We start from the raw sequence: 27,328 nt of genomic DNA, 5'->3' as shown, positions 1-27,328 counted from the left end.
CAGGAGGTTGAGGTGGGAGGATCACTTGAGCCCAGGAGGTTGAGGCTGCAGTGATTCCCATTGTACCACTGCACTCCAGCCTGGATGACAGAGCAAGATAACTGCCTCAAAAAATAATAATACGCCGGGCACAGTGGCTCACACCTGTAATCCCAGCGCTTTGGGAGGCTGAAGTGGGCAGATCACGAGGTCAGGAGATCGAGACCATCCTGGCCAATATGGTGAAACCCCATCTCTACTAAAAATACAAAAAAAAAAAGGCCAGGCACAGTGGCTCACACTTGTAATCCCAGCACTTTGGGAGACAGAGGCAGGAGGATCACCTGAGGTTGAGAGTTCGAGACCAGCCTGACCAACATGGAGAAACCCCATCTCTACTAAAAATATACAAAATTAGCCAGGTGTGGTGGCACATGCCTGTAATCCCAGCTACTTGGGAGGCTGAGGCAGGAGAATCGCTTGAACCCGAGAGGTGGAGGTTGTGGTGAGCCGAGATTGCGCCATTGCACTCCAGCCTGGGCAACAAGAGAGAAACTCTGTCTCAAAAAAAAAAAAAAATTAGCTGGGTGTGGTGGCGCATGCCTGTAATCCCAGCTGCTCGGGAAACTGAGACACGAGAATCACTTGAACCCAGAAGGCCGAGGTTGCAGTGAGTGGAGATTGCGCCACTGCACTCCAGCCTGGCAACAGAGTGAGACTCCGGTTCAAAAATAAATAAATAATAATAATAAATGAAATAGTGTCTGTGAAAGCATGTTTTAAAGGAGGCGACACAAGCAGAAAATATGAGGGTGCAATTTCCTAGTTGAAGAATGCCTCATGGCTCCCCCTTGCTTACAGAATAAAGTAAAAACCCTTATCCAGACACACAGCAGCCTCCACCCTGAGGCCCCCCTGCCTCCCCAGGCTTCTCCTGTCCTCCTCCTCACACAGCCTGCGATGTAGCCAAGCCGTAGCACCAGAAGCTTCCCCACCACAGCCAGTTTCCCGGCTGTGTCTTCGTTCTTGTTCTTCCCACTAGAAATCCCTTTCCTTATCCCAATCTGTGAAGATCTTCCCTACACCTGTAGGTCCATAAAAATAAAAAAGCTTAGACGGTGTTTTTCATTTATTCTTTCTTTTTCTTTTCCTTTTTTTTTTTTTTTTTTTTTTTTGAGACAGAGTTTCCCTCTTGTTGCTTAGGCTGGAGTGCAATGGTGCAATCTCAGCTCACTGCAACCTCTGCCTCCCAGGTTCAAGCGATTCTCCTGCCTCAGCCTCCCGAGTAGCTGGGATTACAGGCATGCGCCACCACGCCTGGCTAATTTTGTATTTTTAGTAGAGATGGGGTTTCTCCATGTTGGCCAGGCTGGTCTCGAACTCCCGACCTCAGGTGATCTGCCCGCCTCGGCCTCCCAAAATGCTGGTATTACAGGAGTGAGCCACTGCGCCCGGCCAACAGTGTTTTTCTTTAAGTTATAAAAGTAAAATATGTAAAGTGTAATCCCACCAATTTGGGAGGCCAAAGCAGGATCACTTGAATCCAGGAGTTTGAGGCCAGCCTGAGCAACGTAGTGAGGCCCCCCCCCCGCCGGCCCACCACCATCTCTACAAAAAAAAATTTAATTAGCCAGAAAGGATGGCGTGCACCTATAGTCCCAGCTACTTAGGAGGCTGAAGTGGGAGGATCACTTCAGCCCCAGAGGTCGAGGCTGCAATAAGCCATGAGTATACTGTACTCCAGCCTGGGTGACACCAAAACCCTGTCTCAAAACAAAAACAAAGAGTTTAGACAGTGTTTCTCTTTAAGTTATGTAAGTAATATATGCACATGATACAAAATGAAAAGCAAGTGCCTCTCTCCCCCTAAACCCCTGCAGGGTTACTCCACAAATATCCTTCCAGAAAGTTTGTATGGATCTACCAACATATATATGTCTGTTCTATTTAAATTTAGATAAATAGGATTATACTAAACATGCAGCTTGCTTTTTTTTTTTTTAACTTACTGTAAGTTGGAGATAATTCCTTTATCAGTACGTGGATAGCTGCCTCGTTGCTTTTAACAGCTGTGTGACATTATCACAAATTATACCCCTGGCCTATTTAACATTCTTCCCTCTCTGGCCTCACAGGTGCGTGTTGCTGCAGCCAAGGCTGTAATCAGCCTCCCTGCACCTATGTGGCCGGGCAGCACGCCATGTTTGCATGGGACAAATCCCTGACACCAGCTTAAGCACCACCATGAATCCCTCCCCTCCTGGGGACTCCTGAAGAGCTTCCAGTAGAGCTCCAGGAGAGAGAACCCAGCTCAGGCATTTGCAGCAGTGTTTGTTAGAGTCTAAAGTCAGATCATGACCGAGCTTAAACCCCAGCTGCTCCCCTCACATCTCCCTCTGTCTCAGTTTTCTCATCCCTAAAATGGGGATGATCATAATGGTACCCACTTCATAGACCTGTACTGCGGATTATACAGACTAAAGCACTTTGGAATGGCTAGCTGCTCTCACCCTTCCTGTTACAGTATTGAGTTCCAACGTCTCCCTGTAGAATGCTGGCACTTTGTGGGCAGGCCCTGGTTTTGTTCCTCTCTGCACATAACCCCAGGATGTGCTGGTTGCACAATAAATGGTCCCTTACATTTGTTACTAGGAGCAACCCCCACCCCAGCTTTGGCCCACTCCCCCTCCTTCCAGCCTGTGCCCTCCTCATGGCCCCAGAGCTGGGGAGGAGAGATGCATCTCTCAGGATAATCTCCAGCAGCCAGGTGCTCCCCACCTCCACCCAGGTCAGCAATAAACACCAGAGTCCTTGGGTTGGGGGGCAGGGTGGCTCAGGAGCTCTTTAAGGGCCAGAGGTTTTGCCTTGGCCCTGACAACCCCACCCCCACCCCTCCAAGCCTGAGTCTCTTCAAACTCTGCTCCTCCTGGCCTAGCCAGGCCTCCTGGAGAGGGACGGCGAGATGATAAGCGCTGGGGCTGAGAACGGGGCAACCAGACCTTGGAGTTCGGTCCTAGCTGCCCTGGCCAAGGTTTTGTTTGTCTAGTCCCAAGAGGCAGCCCCTTGGAGTCCAGGGAAGAGAGAAGGAACTACCTGGGCAGACAGACCCAAGCCAAGGGGCCAGGTGTCGCCAGCTTCCCCAATCTCCAGTCTGGCTCTGGCCCGCATGGCAGCTGGAAGGGCCAGAGCTGGGTGAGTTCTGTCAATGCTTCTACGGGGTGTGTAGGGGGGTGGCAGGAGTCACAAATGTTGGCCTTAGCTGCAGGGCAAATGCAGATAGGACCTCCACAGAGTGCCTGTTCCCAACCCAAGGGCACAGCAGAGCTAGGAGAGAGGCCTCAGGGTCCAGGAGGGAGAGGAGGTGTTCAGGCCCAGCTTCCCGAAGAGAGTGTGACTACAGACTAAAAGAGTCAAGGGAACAGGCCCACTTGGCCTGAGGATGAGGGCGCTGGAAGAAGGGGATGGGAGATTGGGTGCTTTTTCTTGATGGGGAGGGGCGACTTGAAGATGGCAATCAAGACCTAGATGACGTGTTTGGTCTGGGGTGGAGTGAGGACGCCAAGAGGGAAAGGACGGCGCCCTGAAGAGACCAGCTCAGGCGAAAACAGGGCTCTGCCCAGGCGGGGACCCAGCTGGGTGTAGGGCGGAGGCAGGAACCCAGGAAGCAGACTGAGCAAAGGCTGCGTCCAGGCCCCGCCCCCCTGAGCCCGGTCACGCCCCCCGGAGCCTAGCCCCGCCTCCCGACCGCCCGCGCGCAGGTAGGGAAGAGGCGGAGCGCCGCCGCCCCGCCCCCGAGGAGCCACCGCCCAGCCGCTCGCAGGCGCCGCACGGAGTTGCGTCCCGGGGACTTGGGGCCGCAGGGAGGTGAGCGCGAGGCGACGAGCGGGGCAGGGCTCACGGCCGCCCAGCCGCAGGCGCCGGAAGGGTCCCGAGGTTGTGCCTGAGCCTGCCCTGGAGCGGTGGTGCGCGGCCAGGAAGGGTGCCCAGTGCCCGGTGCCCGCCCTGCGGAGCGCCTGGGTCCCACGTGGGCTCGGCTGGAGGCCCGGGCTGGCTCGGACGGCGCCGGCGGGGCCGCTGGACCCGGTCTGCTGGCCCCTAGGGCTCGGCTCGGACAGGACGCCTAAGGGGTCCCTGGGCGACGGGGCGGCAGATGTAGGGGCAAGACGATTGGGCAGAGATTTAAACCTCCGGAGGAAGAGAGGAGACTGCGCAGGGCAGTCCCGCCTGCGTCCCAGAAGTGCCTGCAGTTCAGACCCTTCTCTCCCCTCCACTTTCTCCCGGGTGAGCACCGGGCGGACCGGGGCCGAAGTTTGTTGGTTGAGCCAGCCAAGGTGGAAACAGGTGCGGGGGTGGGGATGAGGGAGCCGGACTCACACAGCAGGGCTGGACCGGAGCTCAGAAATTGGACCCAGGAGTCCTGACTTCTGGATGGAGGGGCTGGGGAAGGTTGGCCCTGGGCTTGCCTTTTACCTATTTGGCCCCTCGGATGTTCCCCCAGGGCATTGGGATAGAGACGGATAAGTTCCCTAGGGTACAGACCCCGCCCCACTCCCACGCCAGGGCGCAAAGGAAGCCTAGGTTTTGGCCCTGCCCCATTCCATGAAAGATTAACGGAGGGGGCTCTAGGGTTGGAGCTACTGAGAGGGTGGCAGCGGGTGTGTCTGAGGAGCAGAAGGCGGGGGGGAGCTGACCCCACTTGGGGAGAGGCTGCTGTTGCCTGGGCGGCTGGCATCAGGCCCCCAGTGTGTGCCATTTGCTGGTAATATAATGAAACCAGCATCTGCCTTATTCGACCCTCACTGTCCGTAGGGCAGGCAGTGGAAAGGGAGACGTGTTTTAGAGCTGTGGTTCTCAACCAGGGGCGACTTTGCCTGCCATGGGATATTTGGCAATGTTGGAGTCATTTTGGGTGTCACACACTTGGGAGGGGAAGTGAGTGTTGTTGTTACTGGCAGGTAGTGGGTAGAGGCCAGGGACGCTACCAGACATCTTCAGGGCACAGAACAGCCCACATAACGAGGAATTATCCAGCCCAAGGTGTTGGGCTGTGCTGAGGCTGAGAAACCCTGCGCAGCAGCTGGTCCATCAGGTTCCTTCTCAATGATGCTCCCTCACTGGGGAAACTACCTCAGTTTTCCAGAGTGGTTAGGGGAGGAACTTGGAATAAACCTGAATGAGATGAGAGGTAAGGCAGTGTGAGGGCACTTATTCCCCTCACAAGAGTCTTCCTTCGGTGCCATGAGACACCGCCTTTCCCAGTCTCCACTGGCCCTGCAGGAAGCTGGTCTAGGTGCTGTGGGGGAGAGGTTGGGAACAGAGGACCCCCTTGCAGCCCAGGCCTGGGGTGCTTAACCCCAGGGCAATCTCCCAGGAAGGCTGGGCCGAGGCAGCCCTTGAGCTCAAATATCCCTGGGCTGGGAGGGTGGGCAGAGGGCGAGCTCTCTTCCCATAGATTTTCCCAAAGCTGGATTGCTGAAGCTGGCATGGTTGCCTGATACCATATGACCTGCTGGAATTTTCCCTTCTGAACTCACACCTAACTCCTCCAATTATGTACACCTTTTGAAAGTGACATCCAAGGAGTATCAGGGCTCCTAATTCCTGGGGGCTCCCCAGGCTGCTTTTGTCCTGCAATAAAGAGGGCACCCTGGGTTAGCTGACGAGCCCTGGAGTGGGCCCAGCTGCTGACGGGGTGGAGGCACCCCTGCCCATGGTGTTAGCTGAGCAGAGGTGAGAGATGGGAGACATCAAAGCACAGGCCAGGTGGCCCCCCAGTAGGGATGACTCAGAGTTGTTTGTATTGGGCTGGAGGAATGTACTTCCAGTTTTCTGGCAACTAGGAGGGGTGGCTGGCACGGTGGGAGAGGATCGGATGAAGCAGCCACGTCCGTGCCCAGGAGCTGGGGCCACCTCGCTGCCCTCCCTCCCTGTTTTCTTGCAGTAGCCATTATACCCATCCTGTTCACTTCTGGACCCAGCCTTCTTGCCTGGGAACCCTGGTGGAGGTTTCGAGCTTGGGTTCTTTTTGTTGGTGTTGGTGGCTTTTGTTTTTTTTTGTTTTGTTTTGTTTTTGTTTTTGTTTTTTTGGTCTCTTGACTGTAAAAGGCCGAAGTGAAACTCCCACCTTTTCATTTGCGCAAAAAACAAAAGTGGCCTCCATTGCTGTGAGCCTCTCAAGGGACAGGGCTGAGCACCCAGGCTTGTACAAAGTTGTTCAGGAAGTCGGCAGTGGAGCTCGGGTGTGAACCCAGTTGCCCACCCTCAGGCCCCGCCCAAGAGCCCCACGAACAAACCCTCAGTGACTCCTACCTGTCTATACCTGGTGTAACCACACACACACACAGACACACATAGCCACAGACACACAGACACACACAAACACACACACAGACACACAGAGACACACACAAACACACAGACACACACAGACTCACACACACACACACACACACACACACACTCTCTTTCTCTCCAGCCCAGGAGGGGGACTTTTGTTCCTGTAAGAGGAGGAATAAATCACACTACAAATGCTTTGGGTGACGCACTTGGGGTCCGAGTCCTGCTCTGGGGTCAGTGGTGCTGTTTTTCCTGTGGCCTCAGCTCTGGATACTGTGGTGGCCTCTCCACCAAGGTTTCTGTCCTTGCTGTGTAAACTCTGCCCCAGACAAGGTGACAGATGACAGCAGAAGTCAAGGAGCTGTGCACGCCTGCCCGTGAGTGTGCGAGTGGCATGGCTCAGCTGCCTGGTGCTTCCCTTTGGGCCTGGCCCCCGCCTGCCGCTGGCACAGCACAGGGAAGACGTGTGCCCTCCTGGCTGCCTCTCCCCCTCCACACTCTCCTCAGATCTCTGTGCCTCGCACTCTGGAGCAGGCCTCGGCGCTGCCCGGTCTGCCCCAGGGGATTTCCAGAGTGAGCTCAGGCATCTGCACCGGCTATGGAAGCGCTGGCTGTCGGAAGCGGCTCCCAGTTTCCTATCCAGCTGAGCCAGGCTGGGGGAGGAGTGGCGGGGACGTCTGCGCCTGCCCAAGTACAGGCTGACCTCGGCGGTGGTGGTGGCTAGGTAGGGACAGCTCTCAGGGCACGGGCGGCTTCACAGGGACACCAAGCCTGCCCGGAACGTCGTTTTGCCTCCCAGGAGACCTAGGATGGGTGTAAGGAAAAACACATCTTCCGGGAAGTCCAAAGCGCCACCGTGTCCACGGCCCCTCCTTCAGCAAATGTATCCGGGCGCCCAGCTGGGAGTTGTTTGTGGTCCAAAAGCTACTGGAAGGCAGTTCCAGCCCCAGTGCCCGGCTCCTGCAGGAAAGTGGTTTCAGCCAAGTGGGCAGTGCAGGAGGTGGGCCAGAGACACTGTTTGGAGTGAGGGGAACCTTGTGACCAGCAGAAAAGGATGGAGGAGGATTCCAAACTTCAGGAGCTGGGCCAAGGTCCAGGGGCTGCCGGGCACAGTCGTCCATGTGTGTGCTCAGTAGGATGAGTTCACTTAATTAGTCTGTGCCTCAGTTTCCCCAGCTGCACAGTGGGGTCACTAACAGTAATCTACCTGGAGGGTTGTGTGAGGTGAGGACTCCCGTGGTGAAGGTGTGCAGCCTTCAGTGCAGTGCCCGGCCATGGCAGGAGCAGTGAGGGGAGCCATCGTGATAATGGTGTTAGGGTGGCTTCAGGTAGGGGCGTGGCTGCCGGTCCATGGCACAGACTTGGGAGATGGCGGAGGCCCTGCCTCGTGGGCTGTCAAGGACTAGATGGGAACACGCATATGGAGCAGTGGCGCTGTTGTTATTGTTATTGTGTAGGAGTGGCTGTGTCTGGGGTAGGGGGACCTCAGTGCCTTGGTGGCCAAGGGAAGTGAGGGTGGGTTTCCATCTGGGCATGAACTGCTGACCTCTGCCCAGGGGTTTTCCTGGCCTGCCAGTGTGTGTGTGTCACTGACAGTGGGGTGGGGGGCAGCTCATGGAGTTGGTGCCCCTCAGCTGTGCTTTCCCTGGCGTAGGTTCCTGGGGCTGGGAGCAGGGTAAAGCTGCCTCAAGTCTTGGTTTTCTCCTCTGCCTCCCCCATGTGACCCCCAACCCTTTGCCAGCAGGTGGTGCGGGGATGGCTTCCTGCCCCGGTCTCTGGCAAGAAACCCTTTTCCCTCTCCCAGTGGGTCTCCCCAGGTTGTCAGCTCCATGTAGCCATAAGAAGATCTGGGGCCAGGCGCAGTGGCTCACGCCTGTAATCCCAGCACTTTGGGAGGCTGAAGCAGGCGGTCACAAGGTCAGGAGATCGGGACCATCCTGGCTAATACGGTGAAACCCCGTCTCTACTAAAAATACAAAAAAATTAGCCAGGTGTGGTGGCATGCACCTGTAGTCCCAGCTACTCAGGAGGCTGAGGCAGGAGAATCGCTTGAACCCAGAAGGCAGAGCTTACAGTGAGCCGAGATCACCCTACTGCACTCCAGCCTGGGCAGCAGAGCGAGACTCCGTCTCAAAAAAAAAAAGAAAAAAAAAAGAGATCTGGAAGAGGAGGGTTGAGGATCTGCTGTGGGGTTTGGAGTGGGAACAGGACTTTGAACCCTGGCCTAAGCCCCTTTTGACCTTGCCAGCCCGTGAGGATGATGACAGCCGCCTCTCACCCTCAGCCTCAACTAAATGAGATCATGTCTGTAAAAGTCCTTTGCAAGCTGAGCAGTGCTGCCCAGGCAGTTAGGTGCTGTCCCTTCTTCATGAATCAAAGGCCTTTGCATGCGGGACTCACTCCAGCACCCCAAACACTCCGAGTCCTCACCCGTTCTTTTTCCCCTGCCCCTCACCAGTTCCAGGGTGGCAGGAGGCTGCAGAGTGTGGAGGTTAAGAGCGCGGGACTCTGGCTGGGGTTGTAGCCCCACCACTCCCTAACTGTGGGACCTTGGACAGGTGACTTCATCTCTCTAAGCCTCAGTTTCCCCACCTGTCGAATAGAGATCTGTCCCCTATGGGGCTCTTGGCTCAGATAGAGACTAAGTGAGCGATGGTGGCAGAGCTCAGCCAGGAATAAAAGAAACTTCCAACTGGGCGTTGGGTGTGTGCCAGGCACTGTACATTCATATCTGCTGTCATCTTCCCTGGCTCCCTCCGTGGTGGGGCATCACCCCATCTCACAGCAGAGGAGGCAGGCTCTGCAGCACCCACTTGCCCAAAGTCTCCCAGCAGGTAGGTGGCCCAGGCAGGTTTGAGTCCCATCTCTGGCCCTTTATTCCTCCTCATTCCTCAGCAAGAGAGCTCCACGCTGCCCCAAAGCAAGGTGTGGGCCATAAGCAGGTGGCTTTGCAGGCCTGCTTGGGACAAGCAACCTGGTGGGCTGGTGTCCAAGTGTCCTGAAACCCTGGCAGCCACTGGGGCTAGGGCCAGCCTCTTCCCTGGGAAGCAGGGAGCCCCAGGGCAAAGTTCTGGGAAATCAGGTTTATTAGTTCCTTAATGACTGTTTACAAGCTCAGAAGTGTCTACCTGGCATTTTCCCTCCCTGCTGAGGGGCTCCATGCAGCCAGAGGCAGAACTGGGCCTCCAGAAGCGCTCTGAGTGTGTCGAGGTGAGGGCCCAGGGATGCCGTCAGCTCCCTGGGCTCTGCATGCTCACACCCAGCCAGTCCAGGCCTATTTCTGGCTGGGTGGCACTGGGCAAGGTGCTTACCTCTCTGTACAATAGGTGAGACCTTGTACCTCAGCTGAGCTGTTCCTGGGGTGAGCCCTTGTTCATGGTGACAAAGTCACATAGATCTTAGACCCTGGGAGGATACTAGCATCTTATGCATACACAAACTGAGGCTCAGAGATGTTAAGTGGCTTGCCCAAGATCTCACAGTGGTTAGAGATGGGCCTATGACCCTGTCTTCTGCCATCGGGACAGATTTTCACTGTCTGGAGGCAGGTGGAAACCGGGTGGGCTCCTACTTTGTAAGCACAGGACAGTGCCCTGTCTGTGTACATGGGACAGTCACAAACGGAAATGGCCTGGTCACACCTTAGTGTCAAGGAGCCTCCAGCAGGAGTGAAACGGACCTCTCACACAGACCCCAGGCTGCATCTCATCCTGCCCCAACCGCTGGGCTTGTGCTGGACCACCACTGCTTCCAAGGACCCGTGAAAACCCGGCTGCCGGGACGCAGAGAGGCAGACTTTCATGAACGTTTGCAGCAAAGGGCAGTTCCCACCGAGCCTGTGTTGCTGTGGCACTGTGTGGTGCACACCCCACCCCGGAAACCCTCCAGTGTCCTGGTGTCTGACCCCAAATGGACAGGGCCTTTTGGCCCCCAGGGGCCACTTCTGACTCCTCCCCTTCACAACGATGCTGAGGGAGCAGGAGAACTGGGGCCCGGCTGCTGTGCGTGCCCCCTTCCCTTCATTGCCCCAAAGCCTGCAGTCCAGCCCCAGGCTCGGGAGCTGCTGCCTCTTCCCTGGGATGTGGAAGGCACCTGCATCCCCGCCCAGCTGCTGCCACTTGCCTGCCTCCATCAGCAGCTTTGTTTTATTTTGTTTGTGTGTTTTTTGAGATGGGGTCTTGCTCTGTCGCCCAGGCTGGAGTGCAGTGGCATGATCTCGGCTCACTTCAACCTCCACCTCCCAGGTTCAAGCGATTCTTCTGCCTCAGCCTCCTCAGTAGCTGGGATTACAGGCACCCGCCACCATGCCTGGCTAATTTTTGTATTTTTAGTAGAGATGGGGTTTCACCATGTTGGCCAGGCTAGTCTAGAACTCCTGACCTCAGGTGATCTGCCCGCCTCAGCCTCCCAAAGTGCTGGGATTACAGGTGTGAGCCACTGTGCCCAGCCTCCACCAGCAGCTTTTGAAATCCAGAAATTTCCAGGGGAGGGCACTGTGGTGGGTGGGGCCCAGCACTGTGTCCAGCTCGAGGCCTGGCTGCACTGCCACCTCCTTTGGTGCCCACCCCTGTGTCTTGCCAGCAGCTGCTGCACCTTGGGCTTCGGGGATGCAGGACTCCAGCACCCCCAGCTCAGCCTGCTTCCTGGACCAGGAACCCCAGCCGAGGAGGGGGCATTTGTATCTCTGCCATCCCTGCTGGCAACTGGTTCTGAGAAAGCCCAGATGGTTGGTGCAGAGGGGGCGTCAGGGGCTGCACCACCCTAAGAACATGACATGTCACCCCCCAGCCCCCCGCAACACACACACACAGGTTCACACCTCACACCCCTGATCTTGGTGGCTCCCTGGAGCACAGCGCCCGCTTCCCGTGTCTGTGGTTGGCTTATGACGCCCCAGCCACTCTAACCGGGTTAAGGGGAGCCCAGAGCCTGGGGCCTGATAGGAAAAAGCCCAGAGAAGTCAGGGGATGGTCAGTCCCCTGAAGCTGCCCCTGGGGGTTCTTGATCTTCTGAACTGAGTTTGAGGCAAGCCCTGGAGGGGCGAGGAGGAGAAAGAAACAGCTCTCTGGGCCAGGACCCGCTGTTCGTGGGATGTCTGGGGAGCTGTGTGAACCCACAGGCCGTTTTGTTTCTCTCCATCAGCGGCTGTGGGCTGAAGCGTGTACCGGCGGAGTGGGTTGAGATCGTGTCTGCGCCCACTTGCCACCAGCTCCGGCCTCTGGGGAGGTGGTGCTGAGAGGGAGGGAGAGTGGCTCCTGTTTGGCTCCTGGAGACAGACAGCTGGGTGTCCCACCCTCAGAGTCCCCAGCCCCCTCTCCCCTCTGCTAACTCTGCCGGTGGAGCTCACGCCGCAGCTCATGCCAACCCTGCCCTTCTGTTTTGCCTCTCATGACTCTCCCCAAATTCTGCCCCCAGGCCCCCAGCCAGCCTTCTTGCCACTTTCCTGCCCTTTACTCTTGCCCCTTCTACCTCTTGCCAGGGCAGCGTCACTGGCTACGTGAGGCCCAGCTTGGGGATGCATGGGGAGGTGTAAGAACAGCTGTGCCATGAGCTGTCCTTCCGGGCCTCTGGGGCTGGAGAAACCCCGGGGTCAGCAGTACCACGGGTTTTGCTGGGGATTGCACAGTGGGTGAGGCCCAGCTTCCTCTTTGCAGCTTTCTAAAAATGCCCTGGTTCCCAGCAGGGCCACAGGCAGGGAAAATGAGTTTCAGTTTCTGTGGCAAGGAAGCTGGGGAGAGAAGCAGTTTCCTTGTCCCCAGCCCTCACCCTAGCATCCTGTGATTCAGCCGCGAAGACGTGGCCCCAAGCCTCCCACCGCCCTCCTTCTGTCCTGACTGCCCACTCCCAGGGACACCAGGTGACGCCTCACCCACCCGCGGCTCCGGAGCCAGGCTGGAAGCAGCTTCCCGCCCAGGGGGTGGTTTCCCCACATCCTGTCTTCAGATGGCTTGAGCCCCCTAAACTTCCTGGTCATATCCAGTGGATAATAATAGTCTCCCTCTTTCCTGTCTGGAGGGGAGGGGGCTGCTTACTTCTTATCCAAGGGCCTGTCCCGTCCCACCCCTGTGTCCCCATTTCTGGCCACACGCAGGCTCAGCCCTTGCATCAAGCCTCTGCCTGTTTCCCTCTGGGCTGCACCTGTCACGCTCTCCCTGCCCTGCCCCATAAAGCTCATAGAGCCCAGGGCTTGTGGGGACTGCACCCTTCATTAGCAAGACTCAGAGCTTCTAGAAACCCACTTGTGTGGGGGTGGGGAGTGCAGGGAGATTGGTGGCACCAGGTGGAGAGAGGGAACTGCACCTGGGGGAGTTGGGAGGGGCAGTGGGCTGGGCCCGCGTGGAGGAGTATGGCTTATACAGTCCGCATGGCGGGGGGACCCTTGTACCCTGCCTGGACTGGCTGGTAGAGCTCTGTTGGGGACCTCCCTGAGGGTGGCCTTCTTACCCAGCTGTGCGGAACAGGCTTGGTTGGGAGTGCCTGGCCCCACCCTTTGTGGGGAAACCAGATTCTCTGGGCAGCAGTGGTAAATGGTGTCTGAGTCTGCGTTTCGTTGGATGTGTCTGAGGTCTGCTGCTGCTAGCTGGGTTATGCTGTCTCCAAAGCTATCTGCAGTGGGGGAGGCCCTGAGCCTGGGCAGGGGAGGGTACAGAGGCCTCAACCCATGGGACCTGGGGGTGATCTGAACTCTGCACTTCACTTTTTTTCAGGATTTCCCCCGCCCCACCCTAAAGGAGGAGGAAATAGAGTCTGTCCCACCCTAAGCCCCAGTCCCTCTCCCCAGGTCTCTTTGGCATCTCCCAGCTGGGCTGGGGCTGAAGGCCCTTCTCTGGGGTTGGCCACAGTGAGGCCAGGATCTGGCTGGGCAGGTGGCAGTGTTCCGCCTGTGGGCTGGGTGCGGAGGCGGGCCTGGGGGTCTTAGAGAGAGAGCGGCGGATGTGACTGAGGGCCAGGAGGAAGCCTGGTCCCAGGATGTCACCATTTCCCCTGCAGTGAGCAAGCATTTCTAGGGCTCGGAGATAAGTGCTGTGTGGGGTAGCTCCAGCTCTCCAGCGCTTTTTTCTGTCTGGTTCCTGCCATCTGGACTTGAGCCATGAGGAAGGCCAGAGTGGGTCTGACAGTCCCCACTCCTTTCCCCGCTGAGCCCCAAGGAAGGGGCTGGGCCTTTGCACCCCCACCCCAACTTCTGCGCGAGTTGGAGGCAGTTGATCTCAATGGTGGAAAGTGGCTGGTGCAAAGTCATGCTTCCATACTCCATGTTTAGGCTTCATGGGTGTCAAAGCTGGGCCGTGACCTTGTCCCATTCCCTCAGAGAAGGGAACCGAGGCCAGAGGGTGGAGCTGCTCTCAGGCCGCTGCCCAGGCCTCTTGTGCTCTGCGGTTCAGACGGCACTCCCGATGCCAGGCTCCTGCCCAGGAAGACATGCCCACCCGCCCTGGCCCTGTCTCTGCTGTCTGGTGTCAGGCCACCTCTCTTCGGGACCCCCCCCCCCAACTGATTGCCCTGGGGCTGACCAGGCTCTCCTCTCCCTCAGTGTTGGGTTTTGGGAGCCTCTCTCATCAGGAGGTTGGCACAGATGCCAGCCATGCAGCAGATCCTGGGCGGGGGTCTCAGCTGGGATGGCCTGGCCTTGGGACAGGGAGGCTGGCTGGGCAGAACCCTAGCACCAAAAGCGGTGCCTGTGGTGGGCTAGGGAGCTAGGTGGGGAGTCTAGTGGGGAGTCTAGTGGGGAGGTCCACTGGACACTCGTCCTGGCGCAGCATGCAGCGTCCTCCATCCTGGCCCTGCTGGGGGTGCGCAGCCAGCAGGGCAGGAGCTCTCAGTGGAGCCCTCCAAAGGGGGCTGCTTCCTGGACCAGCTGCAGGATGGGGGAGACCACTTCTGTCCAGGGCTGACATGGGCTGACCACCGCCAGCCCCACCCTCTCACTAGCTTCCCATTCAGTTAGCCGTTGATGAGGGCTCACTGGGTGCAGGATCCTGGGCTGCCCGGGGTTGGGTAGGGGACTCCTACATGTAGGTAAATCCACGAGATGCTGGAGAGAGCAGGCAATAAAGTGGTTGATTCTCTCTGGAGGTGACATTTTACTTTCCTAGTAGGGCTTGGCCAGGCAGGCAAGGTGGAGCCTGGTGTGCCAGGCGCAGCGCTTCAGATGAGAGGAGGTGAGAGCTTGGGGATGGCACAGGGAAGTGTTTTGTCTGGTGAGGGTGTGGCAGGGAGGGCAGGCCTGAAGGGACCTCCAGGGAGGTGTGATCAGATCTGGGTTCCAGAAAGATCCTACCTGCTTGGCGACCTTAACTGAGCTGGAGTCTGGAGGCCCCACCCTTGCACCCAGCTGCTTCCACTGCTTGCCTCCCATCCCCCAGTGCCAGTTCCCCAGGGCAGTGCCCTCCCCATGCCCTCTTGGTGTACCCTGGTCCCAAATGAGGCCAAGCTATGAACTTTTCTTGCAGACGTCCCAGGTGAGGCTGTTGTCCTGGAGCTGTCCCCAGAGCAGGCTTAGGACGAGGGGACCTAGCCACAGCTTCAACCGAGTGGGGTCCCGGTGTGGCTGCCAGGGCTCCTTGGCACCAACCCAGCCCAGTGGGTTGATCTCTGAGGACCTCGTCATACTCAGCCGGGCAGTCTGCCCTGGGGGGTGGGGTCAGGACTCCCCAGCACTTCGGGATGGAAGGAGGCGAAGCCAGCGCTGCTGGACTAGCCTTAAAGAAGCGGGAGACATCCTAGCTCCGCCTCAAGATTTCTCTTCTGCACCCAGCATTCTGCTCCCCAAATGTCCCAAATATGCAGGGGGTCAAGGAACATTGCTCAGTGGAATCAATGAGGAGCGTGGGCTACTCCCCAGCCTCTGGTTTGCCCCATAGCAGCCCCTTGGGCACCTCTGGGGACCCCCAGGCCTCTGAGGAGCTTGGTTTGGAAAGCGCTGGAATGCTGGACCAAGTTCCCTCTCTGGCTCCCTGAGAGGAGGGTCTTCTAGCCCCAGTCTTAGGGCAAGAGGGAGCCCATCCCCTAGGAGCCCCCAGGCCCTGGAGCCAGACATCGGGCGTCCTAGCTACACCCTTTCCTGGCTATGTGAGCTTGGGCAAGTTACCGAACCCCTCTGAGCCTCCATTCACCATCTACAGAATGGAAGAGACACTAATGTCACGCTGGAAGGTGTTTTGAAGGGTAATGTGTGTAAAGGGCCAAACAAGGCCCGGCACAGTTAAGGACTTCATCCTGCCCGGCCTCGGGAGGGCTTCCGGCATCTTGGGGTTCCCCTCAAAGGAGGGCCTGGGCAGGACTTCTTAAAAACAAACAGGCGGCTGGGCGCGGTGGCTCACGCCTGTAATCCCAGCACTTTGGGAGGCCGAGGCAGGCGGATCACGAGGTCAGGGGATCGAGACCATCCTGGCTAACATGGTGAAACCCCGTCTCTACTAAAAGTATAAAAAATTAGCCGGGCGTGGTGGTGGGCGCCTGTAGTCCCAGCTCCTCCGGAGGCTGAGGCAGGAGAATGGCGTGAACCCAGGAGGCGGTGCTTGAAGTGAGCTGAGATCATGCCACTGCACTCCAGCCTGGGCTACAGAGCAAGACTCCATCTCAAAAAAACAGGAATGCCCCGGGTTTCGTGCTTTAAAATGGTTGATTTTATGTTGTGTGGCTTTTAAGTTCAATAAATTACCAATCAAAGCAACAAAACACTTCCAGATCATTTGAACTTTGCCTTAAGTATCAGAAGGCAGCTAGTAATTCCTGGACTTTGAACGTTAAATATGTGGGGTTCTTTTGTTTTGTTTTGTTTTGTTTCGAGACGGAGTCTTGCTCTGTCACCCAGGCTAGAGTGCAGTGGCGCGATCTCAGCTCACTGCAACCTCCATCTCCCGGGTTCAAGTAATTCTCCTGCCTCAGCCTCCCAAGTAGCTGGGATTACAGGCATGTGCCACCACACCCAGCTAATTATTTTGTTGTTTTTGGTTTTGGTTTTGGTTTTGAGACAGAGTCTCACACTGTCATCTGGGCTGGAGTACAATGGCGCGATCTCGGCTCACTGCAACCTCCGCCTCCCATGTTTAAGTGATTCTCCTGCCTCAGCCTCCTGAGTAGCTGGGATTACAGGCGCCCGCCACCACACCCGGCTACTTTTTTGTATTTTTAGTAGAGATGGGGTTTCACTATGTTGGCCAGACTGGTCTCGAACTCCTGACCTCGTGATCCACCCTCCTCAGCCTCCCAAAGTGCTGGGATTACAGGCGTGAGCCACTGCACCCAGCCCCGGCTAATTTTTGTATTCTTAGTAGAGATGGGGTTTCACTATGTTGGCCAGGCTGGTCTCGAACTCTTGACCTCATGATTCCCCAACCTTGGCCTCCCAAAGTGCTGGGATTACAGGCGTGAGCCCCTGCACCCGTCCCAAAAATATGTGGTTTTGTTTGTTTGTTTTTTGAGACAGAGTCTCCCTCTGTTGCCCAGGCTGGAGTGTAATGGCACAATCTCGGCTCACTGCAACCTCCGCCTCCCATGTTTAAGTTATTCTCCTGCCTCAGCCTCCTGAGTAGCTGGGATTACAGGTGCCCGCCACCACACCCGGCTACTTTTTTGTATTTTTAATAGAGATGGGGTTTCACTATGTTAGCCAGACTGGTCTCGAACTCCTGACCTCGTGATCCACCCTCCTCAGCCTCCCAAAGTGCTGGGATTACAGGCATGAGCCCCTGCACCCGGCCCAAAAATATGTGGTTTTGTTTGTTTGTTTTTTGAGACAGAGTCTCCCTCTGTCGCCCAGGCTGGAGTGTAATGGCACAATCTCAGCTCACTGCAACCTCCGCCTCCCAGGTTTAAGCAATTCTCCTGCCTCAACCTCCCGAGTAGCTGGGACTAAAGGCGTGCACCACCATACCCAGCTAACTTTTGTATTTTTAGTAGAGATGGGTTTTTACCATGTTGGCCAGGCCGATCTCGAACTCCTGACCTCAGGTGATCCACCTGCCTCAGCCTCCCAAAGTGCTGGGATTACAGGTGTGAGCTACTGCCCCTGGCCGAAAGTTAAATATTTCTGTTCTGTTCAAGTAATATTGAGAAAAATAACAGGGGCCATCTTGACTCTAATGTTCTGCTCCAATCAGGTTCCCAGACCAGAGGACTGTTGTTAGGTGATCGTCTGTGAACGCCCTGAGGCCAGTGCCCCTCGCTGCTTGGCACTCGGAGATGCCTGATTAGCACCTTTAATCCCTTACCAGTGAGGCAGGTGGAATTGGCCCCATTTTACAGATGGGGAGACTGAGGTGGGGAAGGTTAAAGCACTCAGTGGTGGGCATGCCCCCTGGAGCCGGCCCTCCTTTCTTCCAGCTGTGAGTACCCAGGAAGCTGCACCGTGTGGCCTGGAGCCGTCTATCTGTCCTTCCAGCCACCTGTCTGTCCAGCCACCCTTCCACAGACTGAGGCTTGACGCCGGAGCATCTGTACAGAGCAAGGAGAAGACAAGAACATGCTCTAAAGCCCTTCACAGCAAGACCCAGGAAGCCGCGGGCAAACTCAGACTCGAAGGTAGGAAGCTGGGCGGCCGGGTGGCTGGACCCAGGGCGCTGGCTGCTGTGCCCACATCCAGATACCTCCTGCGGGGCCCACGCTCTCTGTCTCAACAGCGGTGGACAGTGAATGAAGAAAGTCAATTCAGGGAGCGAGAGGGAGGAATAAGGGCAGGGAAGGGACGGGCGCGGTGGCTCACGCCTGTAATCCCAGCATTTTGGGAGGCCGAGGTGAGTGGATCACCTGAGGTCAGGAGTTCGAGACTGGCCTGGCCAACATGGCAAAACCCCATCTCTACTAAAAATACAAAAAATTTAGCTGGGCGTGGTGGTGTGCGCCTGTAATCCCAGCTACTTGGGAGGTTGAGGCAGGAGAATCGCTCGAACCTGGGAGGCAGAGGTTGCAGTGAGCCAAGATCATGCCACTGCACTCCAGCCTGGGCTGCAGAGTGAGACTACATCTCAAAAAAAGAAAAAATTTTGCCAGGCATGCTGGCTCACGCCTGTAATCCAAGCACTTTGGGAGGCCAAGGCAGGTGGAGGTCAGGAGTTTGAGACCAGCCTGACCAACATGGAGAAACCCAGTCTCTACTAAAAAATACAAAATTAGCTGGGCATGGTGGTGCATGCCTGTAATCCCAACTACTCGGGAGGCTGAGGCAGGAGAATTGCTTGAACCCAGGAGGCGGAGGCTGCAGTGAGCTGAGATCGTGCCACTGCACTCCAGCCTGGGCAACAAGAACGAAACTCAGTCTCAAAAAAAAAAAAAAAAAAAAGGCAGGAAGCGAGGTGGGACTGGCACTGCTCAAGGTGGGGCAGGAGGGCACTTGAACCGCAACCAGGAGGTTGAGAAGAGCCAGCCCCTCCTCTGTGTGATGGTCTGGGACAGAGTGACTGGCTCGGACAGAGGCCCAACATTATGGAGCACCTGCTTCGTTGAGAGAGAATTCACACACCAGTCAATTCACCCATTTAAAGTGTACCATCAGTGTTTTTATTTATTTATTTATATTTTGAGACAGGGTCTCACTCTGTTACCCAGGCTGGAGTGCAGTGGCGCAATCACGGTTCACTGCAGCCTCGACCTTCCTAGCTCAAGCCATCCTTCTGCCTCAGCCTCCTGAGTAGCTGGGACTATACGCACGCACCACCACATCTGGCTAATTTTTTAATTTTTTTATACAGATGGGATCTCACTATGTTGCTCAGGCTTTTCTTGAACTCCTGGGCTCAAGTGATCTTCCTGCCTCAATCTCTCAAATTGCTGGGATTACAGGCATGAACCACCGCTCCCAACATTCAGTGGTTTTGATATATTCACAGAGGCTGGGCACGGTGGCTCACACCTGTAATCTCAGCACTTTCTGAGAGGCCGAAGCAAACTTGAGGTCAGGAGTTCGAGACTAGCCTGGCCAACATGGTGAAACCCCATCTCTACTAAAGATACAAACATTACCCAGGCATGGTGGCTTGCGCCTGTAGCCCCAGCTACTCGGGAGACTGAGGCAGGAGAATCGCTTGAACCTGGGAAGCGGAGGTTGGCAGTGAGCCAAAATCGCACCACTGCACTCTAGCCTGGGTGACAGAGCAAGACTCTGTCTCAAAAACTATATGTGTGTGTGTGTGTACATATATATACATATTCACAGAATTGTGCCACCATCACCACAGTTTCGGATTGCTTTCATCACCCCCTAAAGAAAGCCGGCACCCTTTAGGTGTCACCCCCCGCCCAATCCCCACCTTCCCAGTCCTAAGAACCACTACCCTGCTTCTGTCTATAGATTTCCCTCTTCTATTCCCAGCTTTCATATGAATGGACTCATGCAGAGGTGGCCATCGTGACTGGCTCCTGTCCCTGGACACAATGTTCTCAAAGCTCGTCCATGTTGTAGCTTTGTTAGGACTTCCTTCCTTTTGTGGCTGAAGGATGCTCCATTGTGTGGCTCAACCACATTTTATATTTGTGCCTTCATCTGCTGACGGGCGCTTGTGCTGTTTTCCTGCTCCGGCTCTGCACAGCCGTGCTGCCGGGCACTTCCTGTCCAGGTTTCTGTGTGGACACAGTGCTTCAGTGTGTGAAGCCATCTGCTCATTTTTTGTTGTTGTTTGAGACGGAGTCTCACTCTGTCGCCCAGGCTGGAGTGCAGTGGCGAGATCTCGGCTCACTGTAACCACACCCCCCGTCCTGGGTTCAAGTGATTCTCCCGCCTCAGTCTCCCGAATAGCTGGGACTACAGGTGCCCACCACCACATCCAGCTTTTTTTTTTTTTTTTTTTTGAGACAGAGTTTTGCTGTTGTTGCCCAGGCTGGAGTGCAATGGCGAGATTTCGGCTCACCGCTAACTCCACCTTCCAGGTTCAAGCGATTCTCCTGCCTCAGCCTCCCGAGTAGCTGGGATTACAGGGATGCACCACCATGCCTGGCTAATGTTTTTTGTATTTTTAGTAGAGATAGGCTTTCTCCGTGTTGGTCAGGCTGGTCTCGAACTCCCGACCTCAGGTGATCCGCCCGCCTCGGCCTCCCAAAGTGCTGGGATTACAGGCATGAGCCACCACGCCCAGCCTAATTTTTGTATTTTTAGTAGAGATGGGGTTTCATCATGTTGGCCAGGCTGGTCTTGAACTCCTGGCCTTAGGTGATCCGCCCACCTCAGCCTCCCAAAATGCTGAGATTCCAGGCGTGAGCCACTGTGCCCGGTGACATCATCCACTCATTTGCTCCTCCAGACGCTTCTCTGGGGAGGAACCGTTACTCTCCCCCTTGTGCAGGTCAGGACTTGGGTGATGAGTTGTCAGGTGACTCACCCGACAGCAAATGCAAGACCATGGGCCCAGTATGTGCTGCCGGCTCCATTGCTTTTGATCATGAACCCCACCCCCGGCAGAGCTTGGCGAGTTTGAGACAATGAGGGGCCCAGAAAGGCTGGGTCAGGGGTAAGCAAGGGCACAGGAAGAGACGAAGAGAGGGCCTGGAAGTCCCAGTGAGACGTTTGGACTTTGGGTGAGAACAGGAAATCCTGGGAGAGAGTTGAGCAGGGAAGCGACAGGTGTGATCTGTGCTTCTGGGAGGTGACCCCAGCTGTGGTGCGGAGAATGATCAGTCTCAGGGGGCTTGAGGCAGCAGGTAGAGGAATTGAGAGAGTGGAGTGAGCCTCCAGGTGAGGAGATGGCAGAGGTGAGGTAGAGATGGAGGAGGAGGACAGGTTCAGATGGCTGCTGTCTCGCCGACCCGTGCATGCCACGCCTCAGCCCACACACGCCCTTGGCTGAAGGGCTCCCAGGGAGATGGGTATGGAGTCCCTGGCTTCGTACAAGGAGAGGAAAAACAAAACTTGCCCAGGAACCTTGGGATGTGAAGGAGAGGAAACAGCTGGGGGGGTTTATTTTTATTTTTATTTTTATTTTTGAGACGAAGTTTCACTCTTGTTGCCCAGGCTGGAGTGCAATGGTGCAATCTCGGCTCACTGCAACCTCTGCCTCCCGGGTTCAAGCAATTCTTCTACCTCAGCCTCCCGAGTAGCTGAGATTACAGGCATGCGCCACCACACCCAGCTAATTTTTTGTATTTTTAGTAGAGACGGGGTTTCTCCATGTTGGTCAGGCTGGTCTCAAACTCCTGACCTCAGGTGATCTGCCCACCTTGGCCTCCCAAAGTGCTGGGAGTACAGGCATGAGCCACCGCGCCCAGCCACAGCTGGGGGTTTTAACAAGAAGACGGTCATGGGGCAGAGCAAGAGATGAAACGAAGAGAATGAAACAGGCAGAGGGTGTTAATTCTGGTGGAGTCAGAGGGGAACTGGGGACTGGTGGCACACGCACAGGAAAGCCCCAGATGGGGTACTGGGCAACAGCCACTGAAATTCGGGATGTACTTACTCTTCAACCCAGCCATTCTGCTTCCAGAACTTGGTCTTGTAATAGTTAAACAAGCACACGCGGTGTATGCAAGGGTGTTAGTTGCAACATCAGACCCATGTCTCAAATTCCGGAAACATCCTAAATAACCAGCAATCTGGACTTAAGTAAATCTTGGTGCATTCCACTTACGAAATCTTTGCATTCATCAAAAAAAGACAAGAGGCCTAGGGCCAGGCGTGGTGGCTGACACCTGTAATCCCAGCCCTTTGGGAGGCCGAGGCAGGTGGATCACCTGAGGTCAGGAGTTCAAGACCAGCCTGACCAACATGGAGAAACCCCATCTCTACTAAAAATACAAAATTAGCTGGGCGTGGTGGCGCATGCCCGTAATCCGAGCTTCTCGGGAGGCTGAGGCAGGAGAATCACTTGAACCTGAGAGGTGGAGGTTGCGGTGAGCTGAGATCGCGCCACTGCACTCCAGTCTGGGTGACAGAATGAGACCCCATCTCAAAAAAAAAAAAAAAAAAGAAAAAAAGTAGGTCTGTCTGTATGTGTTGACAGGGAAAGATGTCTACAATGCAGGTAAAATGATAGAGTGTGGGCCGGGCTTGGTGGCTCACGCCCGTAACCCCAGCTACTTGGGAGGCTGAGGCAAAAGAATTGCTTGAACCTGGGAGGTGGAGGGTGCAATGAGATTGGCTCACAGCAATCTCTTCCTCTCGGGTTCAAGTGATTCTCCTGCCTCAGCCTCCCGAGTAGCTGGAACTACAGGAATGAGGCACTATGCCTGGCTAATTTTTGTATTTTAGTAGAGATGGTGTTTCACTGTGTTGGCCAGGCTAGTCTCGAACTCCTGACCTCAAGTGATCCATCCACCTTGGTCTCCCAAAGTGTTGGGATTGTAGGTGTAAGCCACCACACACGGCTGTGTGATTTTTTTTTTTTTTTCAATGAGCATATGCCACTTTTATTGTTAAACAGTGTTCTCACTATGGGGGAAAAAAGTGCCAGACAGGTGGCAGTTTCAGTTATCTTTTTTTTTTTTTTTTTTTTTGAGACATTTTCTCACTCTGTCGCCCAGGCTGGAGCGCAGTGGCATGATCTTGGCTCACTGCAACCTCTGCCTCCTGGGTTCAAGCAATTCTCGTGCCTCAGCCTCCCAAGTAGCTGGGATTATAGGCATGCGCCACCACACCTGGCTAATTTTGTATTTTTAGTAGAGACAGGGTTTTACCATGTTGGCCAGGCTGGTCTCAAACTCCTGACCTCAGGTGATCCACCTACCTCGGCCTCCCAAAGTGCTGGGATTACAGGCATGGGCCACGCACCCAGCCAGTTTCAGTTATCTTTGAAAAATGAACTGGGGCTGGGCACAGTGAGCTTGCACCTGTAATCCCAGCACTTGGGAGGCCAAGGCAGGCAGATGGCCTAAGCCCAGGAGTTCCAGACCAGCCTGGCTAACATGGAAAGACCCCCACCTCTACAGAAAAAAGACAAGAAAAATAAACTGGGTGGCCTTGGGGGACAGGGACCAGCACAGTAGGTTTCTCATCTCTTGGCCCACTTCGGCCTCCCAAAGTGCTGATATTACAGGTGTGAGCCACCGTCCCTGGCCTGCATCTTCATGCTCTTTTCAGGGTTTGGTTCTTGCCTCAAGCGGAGAGATCAGAAATTGAATGAGGTAGTAAGCTGAGGACCTCCCAGACCCATATGGTCCGGGATGCAAATGATGGTCAGAAATAGACCTCACTCCAACCACTGGGCCTGAGGTTCAGCCTGGTTCAGGCTGGGTTTAGTCCCCAGGGATGGTTTGTTTTTGGTTGTGTGTGTGTGTGTGTGTGTGTGTGTGTGTTTTCAGACAGAGTCTTGCTCTGTCGCCAGGCTGGAGTGCAGTGGCGCGATCTCGGCTTACTATAACCGCTGCCTCCTGGGTTCAAGCCATCCTATCCTGCCTCAGCCTCCTGAGTAGCTGGGATTACAGGCACGTGCCACCACGCCTAGCTAATTTTTTGTATTTTTAGTAGAGACGGGGTTTCACCATGTTGGCCAGGATGGTCTCGATCTCCTGACCTCATGATCCCCCCACCTCGGCCTCCCAAAGTGCTGGGATTACAAGGCGTGAGCCACCGCGCCCAGCCGCCCAGAGATGTTTGAACCAACTTTAGGCAAGTTGGTTCTTGGTCTGGGCTGCGTGCCCTGGCGTCAGGGTCCTGACACTGCGCCACCCCGCACCGCCCACCGCTGCTCTCCCGGTCTCCATTCCAGCCCTCCCGCCTCCTGCCGACAATGGCCTCTGCTGACAAGAATGGCGGGAGCGTGTCCTCTGTGTCCAGCAGCCGCCTGCAGAGCCGGAAGCCACCCAACCTCTCCATCACCATCCCGCCACCCGAGAAAGAGACCCAGGCCCCTGGCGAGCAGGACAGCATGCTGCCTGAGGTAAGGGGGCTGGCCTGGGGGCTCACTGTTCTGCCGTAGGTAACAGATGTACCCACGTGACACTTTCTGGTCAGTTTCACTTCCCAGAGGGGCTCCTTCCTGAGCCACAGCTGCTGCCTGTGCAGCCCTTGACTCGGGCCCTACCCCCTCCTTCCTGGGCCCGAAATATCACAGGGAGTAAAGCCAGGAACCGGGCTCACTCTCATCGTGGTCAGGGGCACACAGGAAGGGCCAGCCCCAAGAAAGTGCTTGCTGGTAACCCTGGGGCCCTGGCTGTTTTCATTGCACCCCCTAGGCCTGGACTCTCAGTCTCTCTTCTGAGGGCTGGGGGCTTTCTTTGACATGGGTGAGCAGGGGACAGTGTCTCCCTGGCATCAGCAGCCCGCCTAGGCAGTGTCTGCTTCCTTTGGGAGGACGAGAACGAATCAGTGTTTCTGACAGTCTGGTCTAGTGCCCCATAAAGAGCTCATTGAAAACCGGCTTGTGGCAGCGTGGGCTTCCTGCACAGTCTGGAGTATAAAGGGAAGCGATGTTAACACCCCCCGTTCACCCGAGAGCTCTGCAGAAGACACAGCAGCAGGCAGGAGCGTCATGGTGCAGAGGGGAGGGACTGGATGAGGAGTTAGGAAAACACACGCTGGCCTTGACGGAGAAAAGTTAAACAATGGCGATTTTAAATTCAGAATGAGGCTGGGCGCGGTCGCCTCATGCCTGTAATCTCATCACTTTGGGAGGCTGAGGCAGCCAGATCACTTGAGCCCAGGAGTTTGAGACCAGACTAGACAACATAGCAAGACTCTGTCTCTGCAAAAAAAATTAAAAAAGAGCTGGGTGTGGTGGCACATGCCTGTAATCCCAGCTACTTAGGACACTGAGGTAGAAGGCTTGCTTGAGCCTGGGAGGTTGAGGCTCCAGTGAGCTATGATGGTGCCACTGCCCTCCAACCTGGGCAACAGAGCAAGACTCTGTCCCAAAAAATATATATATAGGCCGGGCATGGTAGCTCATGCCTGTAATCCCAGCACTTTGGGAGGCCTAGGCGGCCAGATCACTTGAGGTCAGGCAGGAGTTCGAGACCAGCCTGCCCAACATGGTGAAACCCCGTCTCTACTAAAAATACAAAAATTAGCCAGGTGTGGTGGCACATGCCTATAGTCCCAGCTACTCAGGAGGCTGAGGCAGAAGAATCGCTTGAACCTGGGAGGTAGAGGTGTCAGTGAGTCGAGACCACACCACTGCACTCCAGCCTGGACAATACAGTGAGACTCCATCTCAAAAAAAAAAAAAAAAAAAAAATATATATATATATATATATATATATACACACATATACAAACACACACACACACACACACATTATATATATATATTTCCAAATGAAAGCAAATTGGGGCATAAATCAGGGTTGAGGTTTGTTCTCAGGGTTTTCAGAATAGGAGGCTAAAGAAAAGCCAGCCCAGGACCTGGGCTGCGCACACCACCGCCTGCCCTCCCTCCTTCCTCCCCAAGAGGAAGAACCCAGCCTACTTGAAGAGCGTCAGCCTCCAGGAGCCACGCAGCCGATGGCAGGAGAGTTCAGAGAAGCGCCCCGGCTTCCGCCGCCAGGCCTCACTGTCCCAGAGCATCCGCAAGTGAGCCCCCCTACACCCAAGCCCAGCACCCCCCACCCAGCAACGTGTGGATTTTTGGGGCCTGGACATGACTGGGCCTGGTCCCTGCGTCCCCTCTCTGGAAGGAGGAGGCCGGCATTAATGAGCAATGTCTCCCTGTGGCCTATTATCATGGTATAGATGGGGAAACGGGTATGTGCTTTGCGGAATATCACGGTGTGGAGGCTGGGGGGCTTCGAGGAGCTGGGTGGATCAGTGTGGGGGTGCCTGGGGCCCTAGCCTGGCTCCTCACGCTCCCGTCATCCCCTGCTTCTGCTCATCTGGTCACTGGGCTCCAGCCAGGGGCCTCACAGGCAGATCCGCCCCCTACCTCCCTGCAGGCACGCGGGCACACACGTGCCATCACCCCTTCCACACACTCAGGTGCACAGGCGTAGACAAGCATATGCCCACCTGTCCCTTGTCTGCTTCCGCAGGGGCGCAGCCCAGTGGTTTGGAGTCAGCGGCGACTGGGAGGGGCAGCGGCAGCACTGGCAGCGCCGCAGCCTGCACCACTGCAGCGTGCGCTACGGCCGCCTGAAGGCCTCGTGCCAGCGTGACCTGGAGCTCCCTAGCCAGGAGGCACTGTCCTTCCAGGGCACTGAGTCCCCAAAGCCCTGCAAGATGCCCAAGGTGGGATCCATGGGGAAAGGAGGCAGGGGTGGGGACCCTAATGGCTCTGCTTACCGCCCCCCTCCCTTCCAGATTGTGGATCCGCTGGCCCGGGGCCGGGCCTTCCGCCACCCGGAGGAGATGGACAGGCCCCACGCCCCGCACCCACCGCTGACCCCCGGAGTCCTGTCCCTCACCTCCTTCACCAGTGTCCGTTCTGGCTACTCCCACCTGCCACACCGCAAGAGAATGTCTGTGGCCCACATGAGCTTGCAAGCTGCCGCTGCCCTCCTCAAGGTGCGGGGCTCCCTCCTGCAGGGCCCCCACCTCTGCCCGGCCTCCCTTCCTTGCCCCTCCCTTCCACTCCTCATAGTAGCATCCCCTAAAGCTCACCTGGGCATCTGCCTACGGTGCCAAGGACAGTGGATGTGCTGGGATCCCTGGGCAAAGAGGGACCCCGAAGCCCAGCACCCAGGCGTCCATCCTTCTGTCTTAAATCTCGTGTGACCCCCTGCCAAGTTTTGGAACCTGGTCTCTGCACTGACTCTTAAGCTGGGGAAGTGGGAAGTGAGATGCATACTTGCTCCTCATCCACCCGGGTTTTCCGAGTCCCTATTACGTGCTGGGCACCGCGTGCAGAGCCATCGCCATCCTGGCTGAGCTCGCAGCCCAGGGTGAGGGTCACCATTCAGGGTGGTCAGTTTAGGAGAGCGGCTGGTATCAGGGAAGACATTGAGTTAAGCCCAGAAGACACAAGGAGACGTTCACTAGGGAAGGAAGGGAACAGCATTCTCAGCAGAGGGAATGGCCTATGCAAGGGCCAGGAGCCCAGAGGAAGTACAGTGCTTTGAGGGAGCAGCAGGCGGTTTGATGTGGTTTTAGTGAGGGGTGGTTATAGGAGCTGTGGCAGGAGATGGGGTCAGAAAGGTGGGCAGGGATCTGGTATTCCGT

The 27,328-nt window shown here is 56.0% G+C and overlaps 1 protein-coding gene across 25 annotated transcripts in view; it reads left to right on the top strand.

Annotated features, from left to right (window-relative positions):
• Positions 1 to 3,708: 3,708 nt before the first annotated feature.
• RHBDF2 (rhomboid 5 homolog 2) overlaps positions 3,709 to 27,328 on the top strand; it is a 30,886-nt gene continuing 7,266 nt past the window's right edge. For 3 of the 25 annotated variants that reach the window (XM_063799342.1, XM_063799333.1, XM_063799348.1), the window contains exons 1-7: positions 3,722 to 3,843; positions 17,418 to 17,535; positions 17,641 to 17,838; positions 23,946 to 24,116; positions 25,626 to 25,747; positions 26,203 to 26,398; positions 26,471 to 26,674. In XM_063799342.1, coding sequence (XP_063655412.1) covers positions 23,967 to 24,116; positions 25,626 to 25,747; positions 26,203 to 26,398; positions 26,471 to 26,674 — 672 coding nt within the window. In that variant the 5' untranslated portion in view covers positions 3,722 to 3,843; positions 17,418 to 17,535; positions 17,641 to 17,838; positions 23,946 to 23,966. Of the gene's footprint in view, positions 4,321 to 12,024; positions 12,173 to 17,417; positions 17,536 to 17,640; positions 17,839 to 23,945; positions 24,117 to 25,625; positions 25,748 to 26,202; positions 26,399 to 26,470; positions 26,675 to 27,328 lie in introns of those variants that run through there. The other 22 variants (XM_024350628.3, XM_063799332.1, XM_063799347.1 and 19 more) reach the window with 17 other exon arrangements.

Source organism: Pan troglodytes, chromosome 19, assembly GCF_028858775.2.
Source record: "Pan troglodytes isolate AG18354 chromosome 19, NHGRI_mPanTro3-v2.0_pri, whole genome shotgun sequence".
Classification (NCBI taxonomy): Eukaryota; Metazoa; Chordata; class Mammalia; order Primates; family Hominidae; genus Pan; species Pan troglodytes.
Note: the sequence above shows the minus strand (reverse complement) of the source record. Positions and strands in the feature narration are given on the sequence as shown.